The 13587-nt window shown below is 43.0% G+C and overlaps 1 protein-coding gene across 1 annotated transcript in view; it reads left to right on the top strand.

The window, feature by feature from the left end:
• The first annotated feature begins 4012 nt into the window (after nt 1–4012).
• Nucleotides 4013–13587, top strand: part of LOC310997173 (ephrin type-B receptor 4a-like) — a 35651-nt gene continuing 26076 nt past the window's right edge. Inside the window, exon 1 of the mRNA XM_083986834.1 lies at nt 4013–5030. Within this exon, the coding sequence (XP_083842960.1) occupies nt 4949–5030 (82 nt within the window). The 5' untranslated portion in view covers nt 4013–4948. The remainder of the gene's footprint in view (nt 5031–13587) is intronic.

Raw genomic sequence — 13587 nt, 5'->3', positions numbered from 1 at the left:
GGAGATAATGCCAACATACAGTCTTTGGAGGCAGTGCTGCTGTTCTGAAAGTGACAGAACAGAAAAAAACCTGGTTAGTCTGTAATGAGTCAAGAAAGGAGCTGCTACAGAAACTGTAATTTCTTTCTAGTGGTTTAACACATTGTACCATTAGGCTTTGTTATTGTTGTTATGGGTCCATTGTGTTACTACATTAAGGGAGTCGCCTTTTATGGTTATAAATATATATTGAATAAGAGGACAAATATGGTTAACGTTGCAGGTGAAGGCTGTGGGCCGGTGATTTCATGGAAGCTGATGGTTCACTTTATAGCTCCAGTGCAGCACAGCTTTACAAAATGTGTTCATATGGAGAAACAAGGCCGTGTCAGCAGCCATGCTAGCAGGCTGAACATACACAATGCTTTGAGCTGATGTCAGGCTAACATGCTGATGTTTAGTTTCTAATCAAACGCAATGTGCAGCCGAGGTTGGTGGGGAGTGTACCAGTTTGGTTTCTTTCAAAAGCAAACCTGTTTCTCATAGTGAAGCTGTGCAAAATGAAAACCTTCTCTTATTTTTTCAAGGTTTAAAAAATAGGCAGACGATCCTGTGTTGACTATAAATGACAATGGACAGAATGACATTACCGTCCCTCCAGCTGCTAGAAATTGAAGTGTCTTTTGTCTGCGGAAATAAAAAACCTGTCTCTGCTCCTTGTCCTCATTCGATGTCTTGTTCCTCTAATCAGAAAGCGCCTCTCAGAGTAGACAGACCAGTCTACAGACCTTCAACAGTTTGCGATGGTCAAGAAAACTGTGATGACATTCAGGTGCCTGATGACACCGCCTCGGCAAAAATAAGCACATTGTGAACGAACAGCTGACAAATGGCCTTGTTTTCTCCTGTTGGTAGGTCACTCTGATCCCAAACCTCTCCTGCCTTACCCTCAAGAGGTTCTTCAAATTATAGACCACAGTTTGACGAAGAAAAATGGAACCTCCCAAGGCAATCTCTCAGTGCCGTTTGTTTTACAATTATACCCTGCTGAAGCTCCCAGTGCTGGAAATGAGTGAGTGCCTGATTAAAGCTTATGAAGAAGAATATCATGCACTGCATACAGCAAACGTGACAGCTTTGCTGAATTGAAAAGCCCTAAGCATCCCTATGATAGCATTTAGAGTTTCTATCCACTTATCTAACATGCGATCTAAAAAAGACAAGTGTTACAGAAGAGTGCAACAGGAAATGTCTCAATGAGCTTTTTATATGTTTTGTATTGATTATATAACCAGAATATTTCTACATTGATTGTCATGTGTGTATATTCAGTGTTTCCAGTGCAGTTGAGACAAAAAAAGTACAGCAAGAAAACTAAGGTATCTTGTTAAAAAAATAACTACCTGTGTTGTTTCTATAATTAATACCAGTAAACTAAGATAGAGAAGTGTTGGTGCAGAAAAGCAGAAATGTAAGAATGAAACTTTTCCCCTTTATCTCACTATTCAGCATGATGATTGAACATGTTCCTATTCCTTATTTGAGGTTTTGTTTATCACTTGGATGTGGAAGATTTTATAGGTTTACACCATGTGTAAGCATGTGGTTACATCAATGAATAAATTGAATGTTTCACCCAATTATTCTGACATTAAACACCAGAAAAAAGCACAAAAAAAACAAGTTGAGCCCGCAGAACAAGAAATATTGGTGTTGCCTTGCCACAATTAAACATTGGTCTGGCCTTGTTAGTGTGCTTGAATTGCTAATGTCTTGTTTACATTTTGTCATTTAAACTTAAAATTTGCATTTCCTCTTATTTATGCTGCTGTCGTTCCCAGATCTTCTTCAAAAAGTGATCCCATTCAGTTCCCCTTGAGGAAAAACACCCATTAATTAAATAAGAAAATAGGCTGTGCACTGCAATACTGATGTAATGAATCAGTAATGTTATGACTCTCATTAAAATATGCTGTGTACAGAATGGGTATAGTTGCAAGAGAAAGACAAACATTTCAGAGGGAGATGTCACAGAACGCACAAGTCTCAAAATGGCCTGTGAAGTGGCACAAATGCTAATGCTTTCTAATGCTGCAAAGGCTAATTATGCAGAATCTATATATATTTCCAGCATACAGCTAGACAGTGGATATCTGCTAAAAGAAATATTGCAGCAGGGTAACGTCACAAGTCAAATGACACACTAATTTAGTCTTATCTGTGTTTTGCAGATTACAGCTTCTGTGACCTTTTCTGGAGAGCGTTCATTGCAGACTGGTCAGAGGTTATCAGCCCTGTCCTTGAAGGTCTTTAATCTTCAGCTATGTGTCCAGCCTCTTGCTTGGGAGTCATTCTGTGTTGTATCAGACATGATTTAGTAACAGTGCAGTTGTTATTTGACCAGCTTAAGGAGCAGATACACAATCTGCTTTCCAGTGGATCAATATTGACACATAGTAATCAACCTGCAGGTTTCATCTGTAGGACAGTTTACTGGAAGGGCATGTCAGTAGCCTACTTGTAGATAGGCTCGATTTAATTGTTATTTTGGAGTAAGGACAATCATAATCTGTGGAATTACCACCGGACGTTGTGTGAATCTGTTTTCAAAATAAAAGCATACTATATACATAGGAAGGCTTTCTTCAGCGTGAGAAAGCTGAAGAAAGCCAAGGGTCAGGCACTGCTGTGCGTTAAATAAATGTTTCAAGTTTATTTTGTGAGCGCTGCCATTTCAGTTTTTTCAGTGTTTCTTTTGTTGAACGACACAGAATGAAGCACAATGAGAACTTGATACTAGAGCAATATATTTATACTATCACCTCTGTATACTGTCTATGAAGAGTTGCTCTTTTATTTTTTTGTAACTTTTTTCCATTTCTGGTCATATTCATGCCACTTATTTATGGTTTTGAATCTATTTGTGATTATTTTGTGGCTCATTTTGACATATTTTGTTGTCAAAGACCAGAGGCTGAATAACATCTCAGGGCTTGGTGGGCCCATTCAAAAACCAATCCATGAGTACACATGCAAGGGTTTAGCATGAGCAGCATATATAACTACTGTATGCAAAAAGGGGAAAATAAATCAGAATCTGACAACAATAATGATTTCTTTATTTATATAGCACATTTAAAAGCACATCTGAAAACACAGATGAACAAAAGAAGAAACTAGAGACAACAGCATCTTTCTATGAACCCCAACCTGCCAGTGGGACAGGAGATGGATATTAGTCTTGGCTACAATCTCACACATATTTATATGGAAATGTTCATTAATATGTATGTCCCATTTTTTAAGAAATAAATCTCAACCACAGTAGGATGCATGGTGATGTATGCAAGTAAATGGGATTGGCTTCAGCTACCCTTTACACTGCATGTATAAGTTGTATCTAGACAGTAGATCAGTGGTCCCCAACCTTTTTTGGCTTGTGACTCCATTTTGACATCATACATTTCTGGCGACCCCTGTCATCAATCAAGATATTTTTATATGCATTTTATTTGAACTCGATTTATGTTTGAGAAAGTGAAAGTATTGTTTAAGATTGTGTGTGGTGTTATAATTAGTTAAAAAATATTTTTATCAGTCATTTATTTGTTATCAATTAGGCCTACTAGACATTTCAGGCGACCCCATTTGAATTCCAGGTGACCTCAAGTGGGGTCCCAACCATAGAGGTCCCAACCCCAGTGTTGAAAAACACTGTAGATTGTTGGATGGATAGATACAAGAAACAGTTAAAAGCACCTGAATAAAGTAGCGATGGCAGGAAATAAACCCAATAGAGACTTATAAAAACACAGATAAAATAGCCAAGAGATGAGCTGCTGTTCAGTAATACAGTATATTAATCTAGGTTTTATTTTGAAGGCGTCCCCAGGAAACGCCTGTATCGCACCGCTTCCTCTTGACGCTGCTGTTATGGAAACGGGAGTGGGCGGAGCTACGCCGCTGCCATTCGACTCCGGGTTTGATGCGGTGGTGAAATCCTCGGTGACCAGCTCACAGTAGTCCTCCTCCCTGCGAGCCACTCACTCCACAGCCACAACTTTTAATACCCGCTCCGCGTCCAGCCTGCTCGCTCCCCCGGGGGGGAAACCAGACCGGAGACACTCTGCTCCTGTTCCCGTCTCATTTCTCCTCTAAAACCAGGCCAGTCGAGACCTGTCGCGCAAAAAAAATCTCACCACCTTTTTCTCCTCCTCACCGTAGCCAAAATAGTCTGGTGCTTGGAGCTGAAGAGGGAGAAGCAGGAGGAGGAGGGGGAATAAAAGAAAACAAAAACATACTTTATCGGATAGCTTTGCCGAACATGACGAGAAGATGTGGAAGAAGATATGATGATGAGGATTATCTCTGCAACTAACAGATGTGCAGCAGCAGAAGCAGCAGAAGCAGCAGCAGTGAGGTGCCCTGGTTGCGGATTCAACCTGCTCGCCCATCATCGAGCTGAGGGGGGCAAACTGGGAGAAGTGGAGCGGAGCACAAAGAGCTTATTAAAGCCGAGGAGGACACAACAAGTTTCGGCCATGCACCGCCCGTGCTGCTGACAGAGGAGCCAGCGAGGTGTTGGAGGAGCTGCGACACTCGTGCGTTTTTTTTTTGTTTCTCTCGGTTGTTTTCTGCACAAACACTCCTCCGCAGCACAAAGTTGGACAATACTGAGAAGTTTCCAGTGTGTGTGTTTTCTTTTTTTGGAGGAGCAGATCGAGCTTCACGTTCACAGCCCAGTGACAGCTGCTCTCAGCCGGAGTGTGTGTGTTTTTACCGCAGTGTTGTTGTGACCACAGACAAGAAGAGTGTGTGTGAGGCTCTCTGAACTGAAGAACACTTTAAATGCGGACTGGTTTGCGGTCAGTGAGTGCACAGCAGAGCTGCCGGTGACACTTGTTTTTTTTAATTCAAGTCAAGCCACAACAGTTTTTAAGTGTAGCCTATATAAAAAAATAACACCACTATGGAGCTGACATACTGGAGCGTCGTCCTGCAGCTCGGGTACATCCTCCTCCACTGGGCTTATCTGGCTTCTGCAGAGGAAGGTGAGTCTGGGTTTTTATTTATTTATTTATTTATTTATTTCCCCCCCAATTGCTGCCAAGACTTGTTTTCTGTGGTTACATGGCTGAGTGAGATGACCAATTAGTATTACATCCTGTTCCTAACCATTTTCTTTTTAAAAGCATGCTCCCCACGCATCAGACTAGAAGTTGGCCTAAAGCTCAGGAGAGTAATCATGGAAATATTATGACTGCAACCTCACTGATTAGCAACACTGCATGTTCCAGGCCTAATATGAATGTCAATGTGGAAATGCTCAGATGAAATGTGTGTTTTTCTTCTTCTTCTTCCTCCTCCTCTGCATCTTCCTCGTGCAGTTGGGTGACATGGGTTAATTTAGAAAGACATATGAAGAGATGAGAAATAACCAATATTGATTTTATTCTGCTGTTATCTGCAGTCACTATTAGTTTCCACTTAAAAGCCATCAAAAGGTTACTAGGCTGCTTCCTGGGGGGCCCCTTAACCAGCTTACCCTAAAATCAATACTAAAACATTGAGTGCATGCAGGCTTATATGGCTCTGGATTGAGTTTTGAGGGAGGTGATGTAGACATCTACATGATCCAATTTGCCTGTTTTTTATATGTCCAACTCGAAGAAAATCCTCTAATGCTTTGTATCAAATCTGGATCATAGTAGGCTAATTGTTATTCTCTGACATCAGATTTGACATTAATGGACTAACTGGCCTGGATCAGCTTTGCAGACCCTGGAACGACAAATAAGTCCTGAAAGACTGAAAATCATCTGTCACAATGTTAAAAAGAAAAACGATGCTTTCAGATGGTCTGGGTTTTACAGGCGAGCACAGTGCGGCATCGTAACAACGGGGGCCAACGTCTGGATGATTTGCTTATTGCAGGGGAGAGAGGCTGAGTTTGAGCTGGGTGTTTATTCGTCTTTAATCTCCTGCCTCGTCTCTGTCTTTTTGTGACATTAATGGAGAAGTTTCAGTTTCATGGAGTGAACTTGGAAAGTGATTTTGAGTTTGCTGTGAATGTTGCTGAGACAACTTTTCTGTAAAAACCTTTGATGGAAAATGGTCTTTGGAAATAATAGGCTTGTGTTTACTGAGGATCAAAGGATCACAACTGGGTTTCTTTAAGAGCTGTTACACCTCAGGTTTTTTTTTTTGTAAGTACCTTACTGCTGTGTAGGCTGCATGCTGTTCCTGTGAAGGCTATGCTTTATTCTCCATCATGCTTTTTTTTTATGGTTGCTACTGTTTGTGTGCTTTGGACACAGCTGCTCCAGGTGATCACTGTGGCATGATCGGCTTGTTTCCTAGTGATTTCCTATCAATAGTTGGGCTCTCCAATTGAAAAACAATGGACACATAGCCTATAAAGCGCAAACATTAACATGAAAGTGTCAATTCCTCTGGAAAATTTCCAGCCTGTTCTGCTGCGTGAGGAGGAAGCAACTTTGTGACCCTAAAAACAAATAAAATGTTCATGGAAACAAAACAAAAAAAGCACTTCAACCTTTTCCCCAAAGTTGGCTCATTCCAGTCGGGACTTAACACAAAACAGGAACGCCATGAACACGCATGACTTCACCTACACTGAGTGGCAGGAACACAAATCTGTCAGCTGCCTCTGGTTTGAGGCCGGGAGCTAAATATCCGCTATACTTTCTTCAAACAGGGGGGCACTTACAGCACGGCTTCGACTATAGACTGTGCAGCCAACCACACGGGTATGTGACATCACCCGTGAATGGGGGAGTTTTCAAACTCGGATTTACCAATTGTACAAACACACCCATCCGAAGAAGATGTTGAAGCACCGCAGCTGCTGAGAGTCTAAATTCTTGCGGGAAAAAACATTGTTGACTTTGTATCTGCGGAGAAAAGTCTGGGATTTTCCCAGACACTTAATTTTGGTCAGAGTTTTCTTGGGAGCCAGAGATCAGGCCATTTGTGGAGCTGCGGCTTCTTCAGCACCTGATGACTGATTTAACTCTGAGTTTTGGTTTTATTTTACTCTCAGTGACATATAGAAGTTATTTAAGCTCAGATCACTGTGTAGGAAGTGATGTCCTGCAGGTTTCTGCTGGCAGTCTCAGTTGACTCGCCTTTGTTTCGCCCCTTCCTGATGTTTACAAGATTCAGGATGCGAAAAGGTGCCGCACTGGCACAATGTGGAGAACGGGGGGGTGGCAGAGATGGAGAGGAGCTGTGGGGTCGCAGCGCCTCTGTCGACCGACTCCAGAACATCTGTGCCTCGCCAAGTGTGAACAAGATGTCTGGTTTTCATGTCTTGGGTAATGGCCCGCTCCTCTCTCCGCACACTCTGGATCATCCTCCCCCTTGTTCTCCACCGAGCAGGGAATCCTGTAATGAACTGATGGGAGGGCAGATGAAGCTTGCAGCTGCCAAATCTCTCCTCCTTTTCCAACTAAAGGATAAATGACTCACTTACACACACCACTTGCCCGTTCAGCGCGTGGATCTCTCTTCCCTCCGTCTGCATGAAGATTAAAACACAGACCTCTTGATCAGATAATTACTTTGGCTGGAAATTAATAACAACCTTTGGGTGGAAATTAGTAAGGAGAAAACACACTTATTGTCTCTCTCTCTCACACACACACACACACACACACACACACACACACACACACACACACACACACACACACACACACACACACACACACACACACACACACACACACACACACACACACACACACACACAGTAGATATACACAGAGACACTTGCAGAGAAAAACAAACTCCTACACTGCCGCGCCTTGCGTATAAAATATGTATCATGTACTGAAAAGTATAACCAAGGCCTTAAACAGAAAAGGCAGGAACGTTTTATCCAGTATTAATAAGTCTGACTAATGTAGCCCTACTACAGTTTTAAAACATATTTGAATGTATAAATGCGAGCTATAAAGATTCCCTATCCTCCCACACACAGGCTCAGCCTATAAAATACCCATTTTGTTTTTCTCTCTACCCCTCTTTATTCCTTGCACACACTCTTTCCTTCTCTTACCAATGGCAAGATGCACCCAGCAACAAAGCACTGCAGTCTCCTCCACCTGTTCAGGTCCAGAGCTTTAATGATCACAAACACTGTCAGAAATGATGTTGCATCTAACATCAATGTTGGCTTGTTTTTTATTTTAGAGAGGCTGGTGCAACTCAACAACAACAACCTGTGTGATCGTCTCAGGTCTTAACAAGTTAATATCATCAAGTGTCAATCCAAAGTTTCACAAGAATTGGCAAAAGGAAATGTTTATGTGCATTTCACTCCACTGCTGTGGTTTACCGCATGATAAACAGCAGGTGAGGTGGCATGAAAAAGTCTTGCAGGAGAAGAGGGTGAAGCAAGATGATGTAATTACAGAGCAGCAGTACAACCCCAGACGAATGGAAACACTGTGGAAAACATGATGGGGATATGGCATTTATGAGTCTCCTTAATGCATTCATTTGAGGGTGACAGTCCCCTCATTGGTCCATGCAGATAACTGCTATTTCTTTTCTCACATTTCAGTTTTTCGTCCCTTCAGAGCAGCAGAAGTGTCAGTGACAAATGAGTCTCATGCTTCATATAAACTACACAATAATTCATTTGCTAAGTCTGTTATTGCTGCACTTTGTCACTTTTTTCTTTTTTTTTAGTCAATAGAGCAGTTTCTCCACCTCTGCCAAATGTAAAAAGACATGTTTTTTGGCGGAGAAATATTTCACCACCAATCTTTTCCTTTTTTCTTTTTTTTTTGTATCGCACTGTGTTTTTTTTCTGCGTGCAAATTGAAAATGCACACAGCAAAAGGTGCACAAACACACTTTGAAAGGCACAAAGGGCTCTTGATACGTGTGTTCATGCCACTTGACCGCAGATCAGTGGTGGCAGAGAAGGAGCCGAGATTCTTGATGTTGATGTGCGATTGTCTGCTGAGCTGTGCTGTCAAGATAAAGCAGTGACTCCTCAGCAAATTTGTTCATGTTTTGGCTTGCACTCAGAGCGTATAGTTTAGAACAGCTTTGGAAATCCATCTCTCTTTGCACTAGCAGTGGAGGGGAGGGCCTCTTCTCTTCCAGTATGGTACGTTACAGCTGTTACCTCCTGTGTTTTTTTTTTTTTTTAAGTCGTTGTTCGCAGTGCAACAAGAGAAAGCAGCTGCCAGTGTAAATTGTTTAGCATGGTCATGCCTCATTGTTGGATTGGAAAAACACCGACAGCACTTTTTTTTATAAGCTTGTGCTGATGGAAAGACGGGGTCGAGGTGTCACCCTGTGTCTCTCTGACTTTCACATACAGCCTGGCTGGTTTTTTCGTTGTATCGCTCGCTCGCCTCTCTCTCAAACCGAGGCAACACTTTACCGAAGAGGTGACGTTAATCTTCTGCTCGGCACTTGAAATGATCCATGTGCCGCCTCCGTTCTGAACAATGAGCTCACACAGCAAAGTAGATGGACCCGGGGCAAAGTGGGAGTAATGAGATAACAGGGTTATAAATTCACGTCTCCATTAGAGTCACATGATTTAAAACATATGCTAAGAGGAAAAACCTATAGTCCATAATTGCCGTAATAAAAAGCTGATGTATCGTTTACAGAGGTTCCCAAATTTTTCCCATAGGCGCAGGTGGACTGGAAGTCTTTGTAGAGTTGCTACAGCTTTAAGTGGATTGAAGCAGCATAGGATCTGTAGCTCTCCTTGAACGAGTACTGCAACACTCTCACTCACCAGTTGCTTATTTCCAACCTGCTGCGTAACAGGCCTCTGCATGTGTTTGTTATCTCTTGATAGTCGACGTTGCTTTTCGGTGGAGGACGAGATTAGGATCCACCTTCAAGAAAACTTTCCACATTTAACGCTCGGTCTGCTGTTTATTCTATCACCCCCTGACTCCTCCATGGCATAACTAGCATGATGAATAGCGTAATGCCCTGCAATCTAAACTAAAACTCACTAAGTGTCTCAAATTCAGAAAGGATGTTTTTATCTCAGAGGCCTCACTTGAGCCTCAATCCCTTCTTTCACAGACATGTAGCCTTTTCTTTTGCTACTCTTTCCACGTCCTCTGTCTCCTTGATGTTTGACTGGTGCTATGCTGTTTTCTCTTGCTGACTGTCTCCCCTGCCGTGGAAATGTGGATCGTTTCCCAGAAATCCTTTTAAACGGAACCGATTTTTATAAGAAAGGGATTTGCATTTAAAGCAACCCCCCCCCCCCCCTCTCTGAAAGCCTGTAGCCCATCATCCTCAGCACCTCAATCCCATGATTAGTTTCCTCAAGAGTTAAACAGGCATCCGAGTGCCACAAGTACTCTCAGTCCCTGTCGATCTCTTCCTCCTCAGAGAAGGATGCATATGGCAGCTGGGAATTGCAGGTGGATGATAGTTTAGCTTCGGCGAGAGGAGACAACCCCCAGCAACCCTCCCATACATCCATGTCAGGCATTCACTTTGGAGAGCCGGTCTGTCCTCCACCCACACGCTACTCTGTGAGAGTGGGACACAATGGGGACAGGCTGCAGCGGAGAGGGAATGAGGCCACAGCCTATCAGCCATAAGCACCAAGGAGAATGGCACTTTTAGAGGGATGGGGGTTCTCTTTGAAGTGAGTCAAGGAGAGATTGGGAGACCGGCATGAGTCAACGAAACCGAAACAGCCAAGTGCAGCAAGGGCAAGGAGGAGGGTGCAAGTATGTGCATGCATGTCTGCTCCCTCTATAATGAGCAAAGTGTGTGTGTTGCCTATTTGCATTTTGCAATCATACACACCTGCGGCGAGATGTGTGAGATACTGTATACGTGTGATAGGCTGAGTATGTGATTATAATGAAGGGATTAAAAAGGCCTTTAATTAGAGGACAACAACAGAGGAGGGTTTTTTATTATCTCAGGTCCATCTCTCATTTATCTTGCAGACTAATCACAGCCATTATTTGAGGCATACTGAGTATTGTAGTGGGAATTTTCTCTTATTTTTTCTTCAAGCATTTCTACGTGCCGTTGTTGTCTTCTTCTGATGTTTTTGTTGTTGCATTCGAAAATAGAAGAAAATCTTGAAGGGGTGTGGGGTGGGGGGGCAGTGTGAGCACGAGGCTAGAGAGACGTCTGAGGCTGGGATGTGCAAGAATTGATTAAAAAAAGCAACCTAGATGTTAAAAATTTTCCCTGCTGGAAGCGTGCACCATCAAGTCGACGTGCTTCCATTGGAGTCTGGGATATTTTTCTCCCTGCGTCACAGGTTGACCTACATCTTGTGTTTGATATGCCGGTTTTTTAAGTTGAAATGCAACTCACTCGGCTCGACGTCAGCCTGGAGAACATGTGCACGTTTTTTTGCCTCCACCTTCATGCGTGCACGCAGCTTCGACATGTCTCCCAGGGCCTGCTTTCACATACTGCACCGAAACCAAGAGGGGCTCTGCTATATACGGCACAACAGAGACATTCTTGTGCAGAGCTAGCTGCCCTCCTACAGCTTGCACACAGCTAAGAGCTTTGAGAGGGAGTCATGCTCCGAAAAGGAACGGGTCAGTTCAGTTAAAGAAGCTTTAAACACCTCTTTTTTTTTTGGCAGAACACTGTCTTTATTTTGAAGAAGGGCTGCTGTGCACAAAATGTTGTTGTTTCTTTCTTTTTTTTTGCTTTTTTCCGTCATATCTCCCTCGCTTCCGTTGTGAGTGATTGCCATCTTCGCTGAACCCCATCCAATCTCTGAAGAAGAGTCGTTATATTACATAAGTGCGGTTGTGGAATTCAAACAGTTTGTAAACTACTGATTTCACCCCCCGCTGAAAGCACAAAATGGCTGAGAGGGGAAAATGATGTTCTTTGTACTCTAACAAATGGCTCCACATCCGAAGATGAGTAGTGTTTTTCTTTTCCTCCCTTTTTTTTCTCTATCATTATCACATGTGTAGATATGGCTTCTTTGTATTCGTGGTGACCATATATATTGGCCACCACGAATACAAAGACCCCGTCGCCAGGCTGTTGGGAGCGATGCATGGACTGATGAGGAGAATTAGCTCTCAGCGTGTCTGTTGTTGGCTGAATATGAAAAAGGATGATGTGTCTGAATAAAAGAGAAAATTCTCACAGAGTGTCTGTTCTCTTGTATCTCTACTCAGATGTGTCAATCCTTAGATGGTTTATTTAGCTGGAGTCTGCACTGCTAGCTTCATGCTGTCCACCTCCCACAGCAGATTAGTCACTGAAATCTGTGTGTGTGCATGCGTGTGTGTGTGTGTTTGCCTTTTTCTTTGGCAAAATAGCTTTTTTTTTTCTCCCCACAATGAATTGTAGACTCGGCTTGAGTAAAGGCTTTGATAAAAACTCTGTTTTAAGTACAGCAGCAGACATTTTTGGGGCTCATGCAGAATTCGTTAGATGCGTCGAAGCAGTCGTCGGAGCTCTGTGGGTTTTTCATCAAGCCACATTTGAATAAGATAGGTCACCTGTTAAATATTGTTTTGGAGAAGGCGACACATCCGCGTATTTTCCACTCTAACAAATGGGGAAGTTCATTATCCTGTATAGTTTGAGATGAAAATGGCAACACGTTGGAGTGGATCCCAGGCCTTTGATTGAAGGACACAAGAGACAAACGCGCTAATAATTAATCTATAGTTATCTAACTGACAAACTCTCTGGGCTAATTATTGAAAGACAGGGCAAACCTGGGGGAGGGGGCGCTGAGAGTCATCACAGAGACCCCCCCCCCAAAAGCCTCCCCTGCTGGTTAGGAAGATCATCCCAGATTTCAGCGCTGTGTGGTTCCTGACTGTTCGTGCTGCAGGGGCATCAGCCCGCGACTGACCTCTGACCTCGGCCTCTCTGTGGACAGTATAAGACGGTGGAGGGTGAATTATCCTCTTTAAGAAGAGATTGAGGAAAGTGTTTGAAAACAAGCGCATAACCTGCACTTTCCCATAGTGCCCCCCCACTCCACCCCCACCCAGTGATGACACAGAGCTCAGCTTAGCTCTCTGGCTCTCACAGACAATCAGCTGCCCTCGAGCCTTCTTTAAAGGAGATAGCTTAACTTCAGGCGAGTCGGTTCTGACCACAGTGTGATAGATAATGTGTGATCGCTCCCAGGCGCACAGCAGTGAAGTGTCTGTATTAGGTTGTCAGGCCTGAATTTGCTTCACGTGGTGTTGTGAAAAGAAACTCACATATGAACAGTTTTCTATCAAGTCGTATCGATGCGAGGAGCCCTTCAGAGATAGGTGTTTATTTCTGCTACGTAACAAACTGAAAATGTCACTGTGTGCAGCCTGACATTGAAATGTGTTGTCTCCTGCCAACTCCGAGCACACATGTAAACTGTCTCCGTGTCATTTTCCTAATGTAAGAAAAACATTTCCTAGATGAGTTTTTGTTTACCTCATTTTCTCTTCTCATCTGCAGTTGTTCACACCTCAGCCTTTTGACAGCAGCTAGCAAAGTCCAACCTTTTACCAGAAATTGTGCCTCTAAAGAACAGAAAAGTAATTGTGCTGAAATATACGGTGCACTATCTGTTTACCAAGGCACTTGCCTTTCAAT

This window comes from Trachurus trachurus (genome assembly GCF_905171665.1).
Source record: "Trachurus trachurus genome assembly, chromosome: 14".
NCBI classification, from domain to species: Eukaryota; Metazoa; Chordata; class Actinopteri; order Carangiformes; family Carangidae; genus Trachurus; species Trachurus trachurus.
The sequence above is the reverse complement of the archived record's forward strand: the minus strand, read 5'-3'. Positions and strand labels throughout refer to the sequence as shown.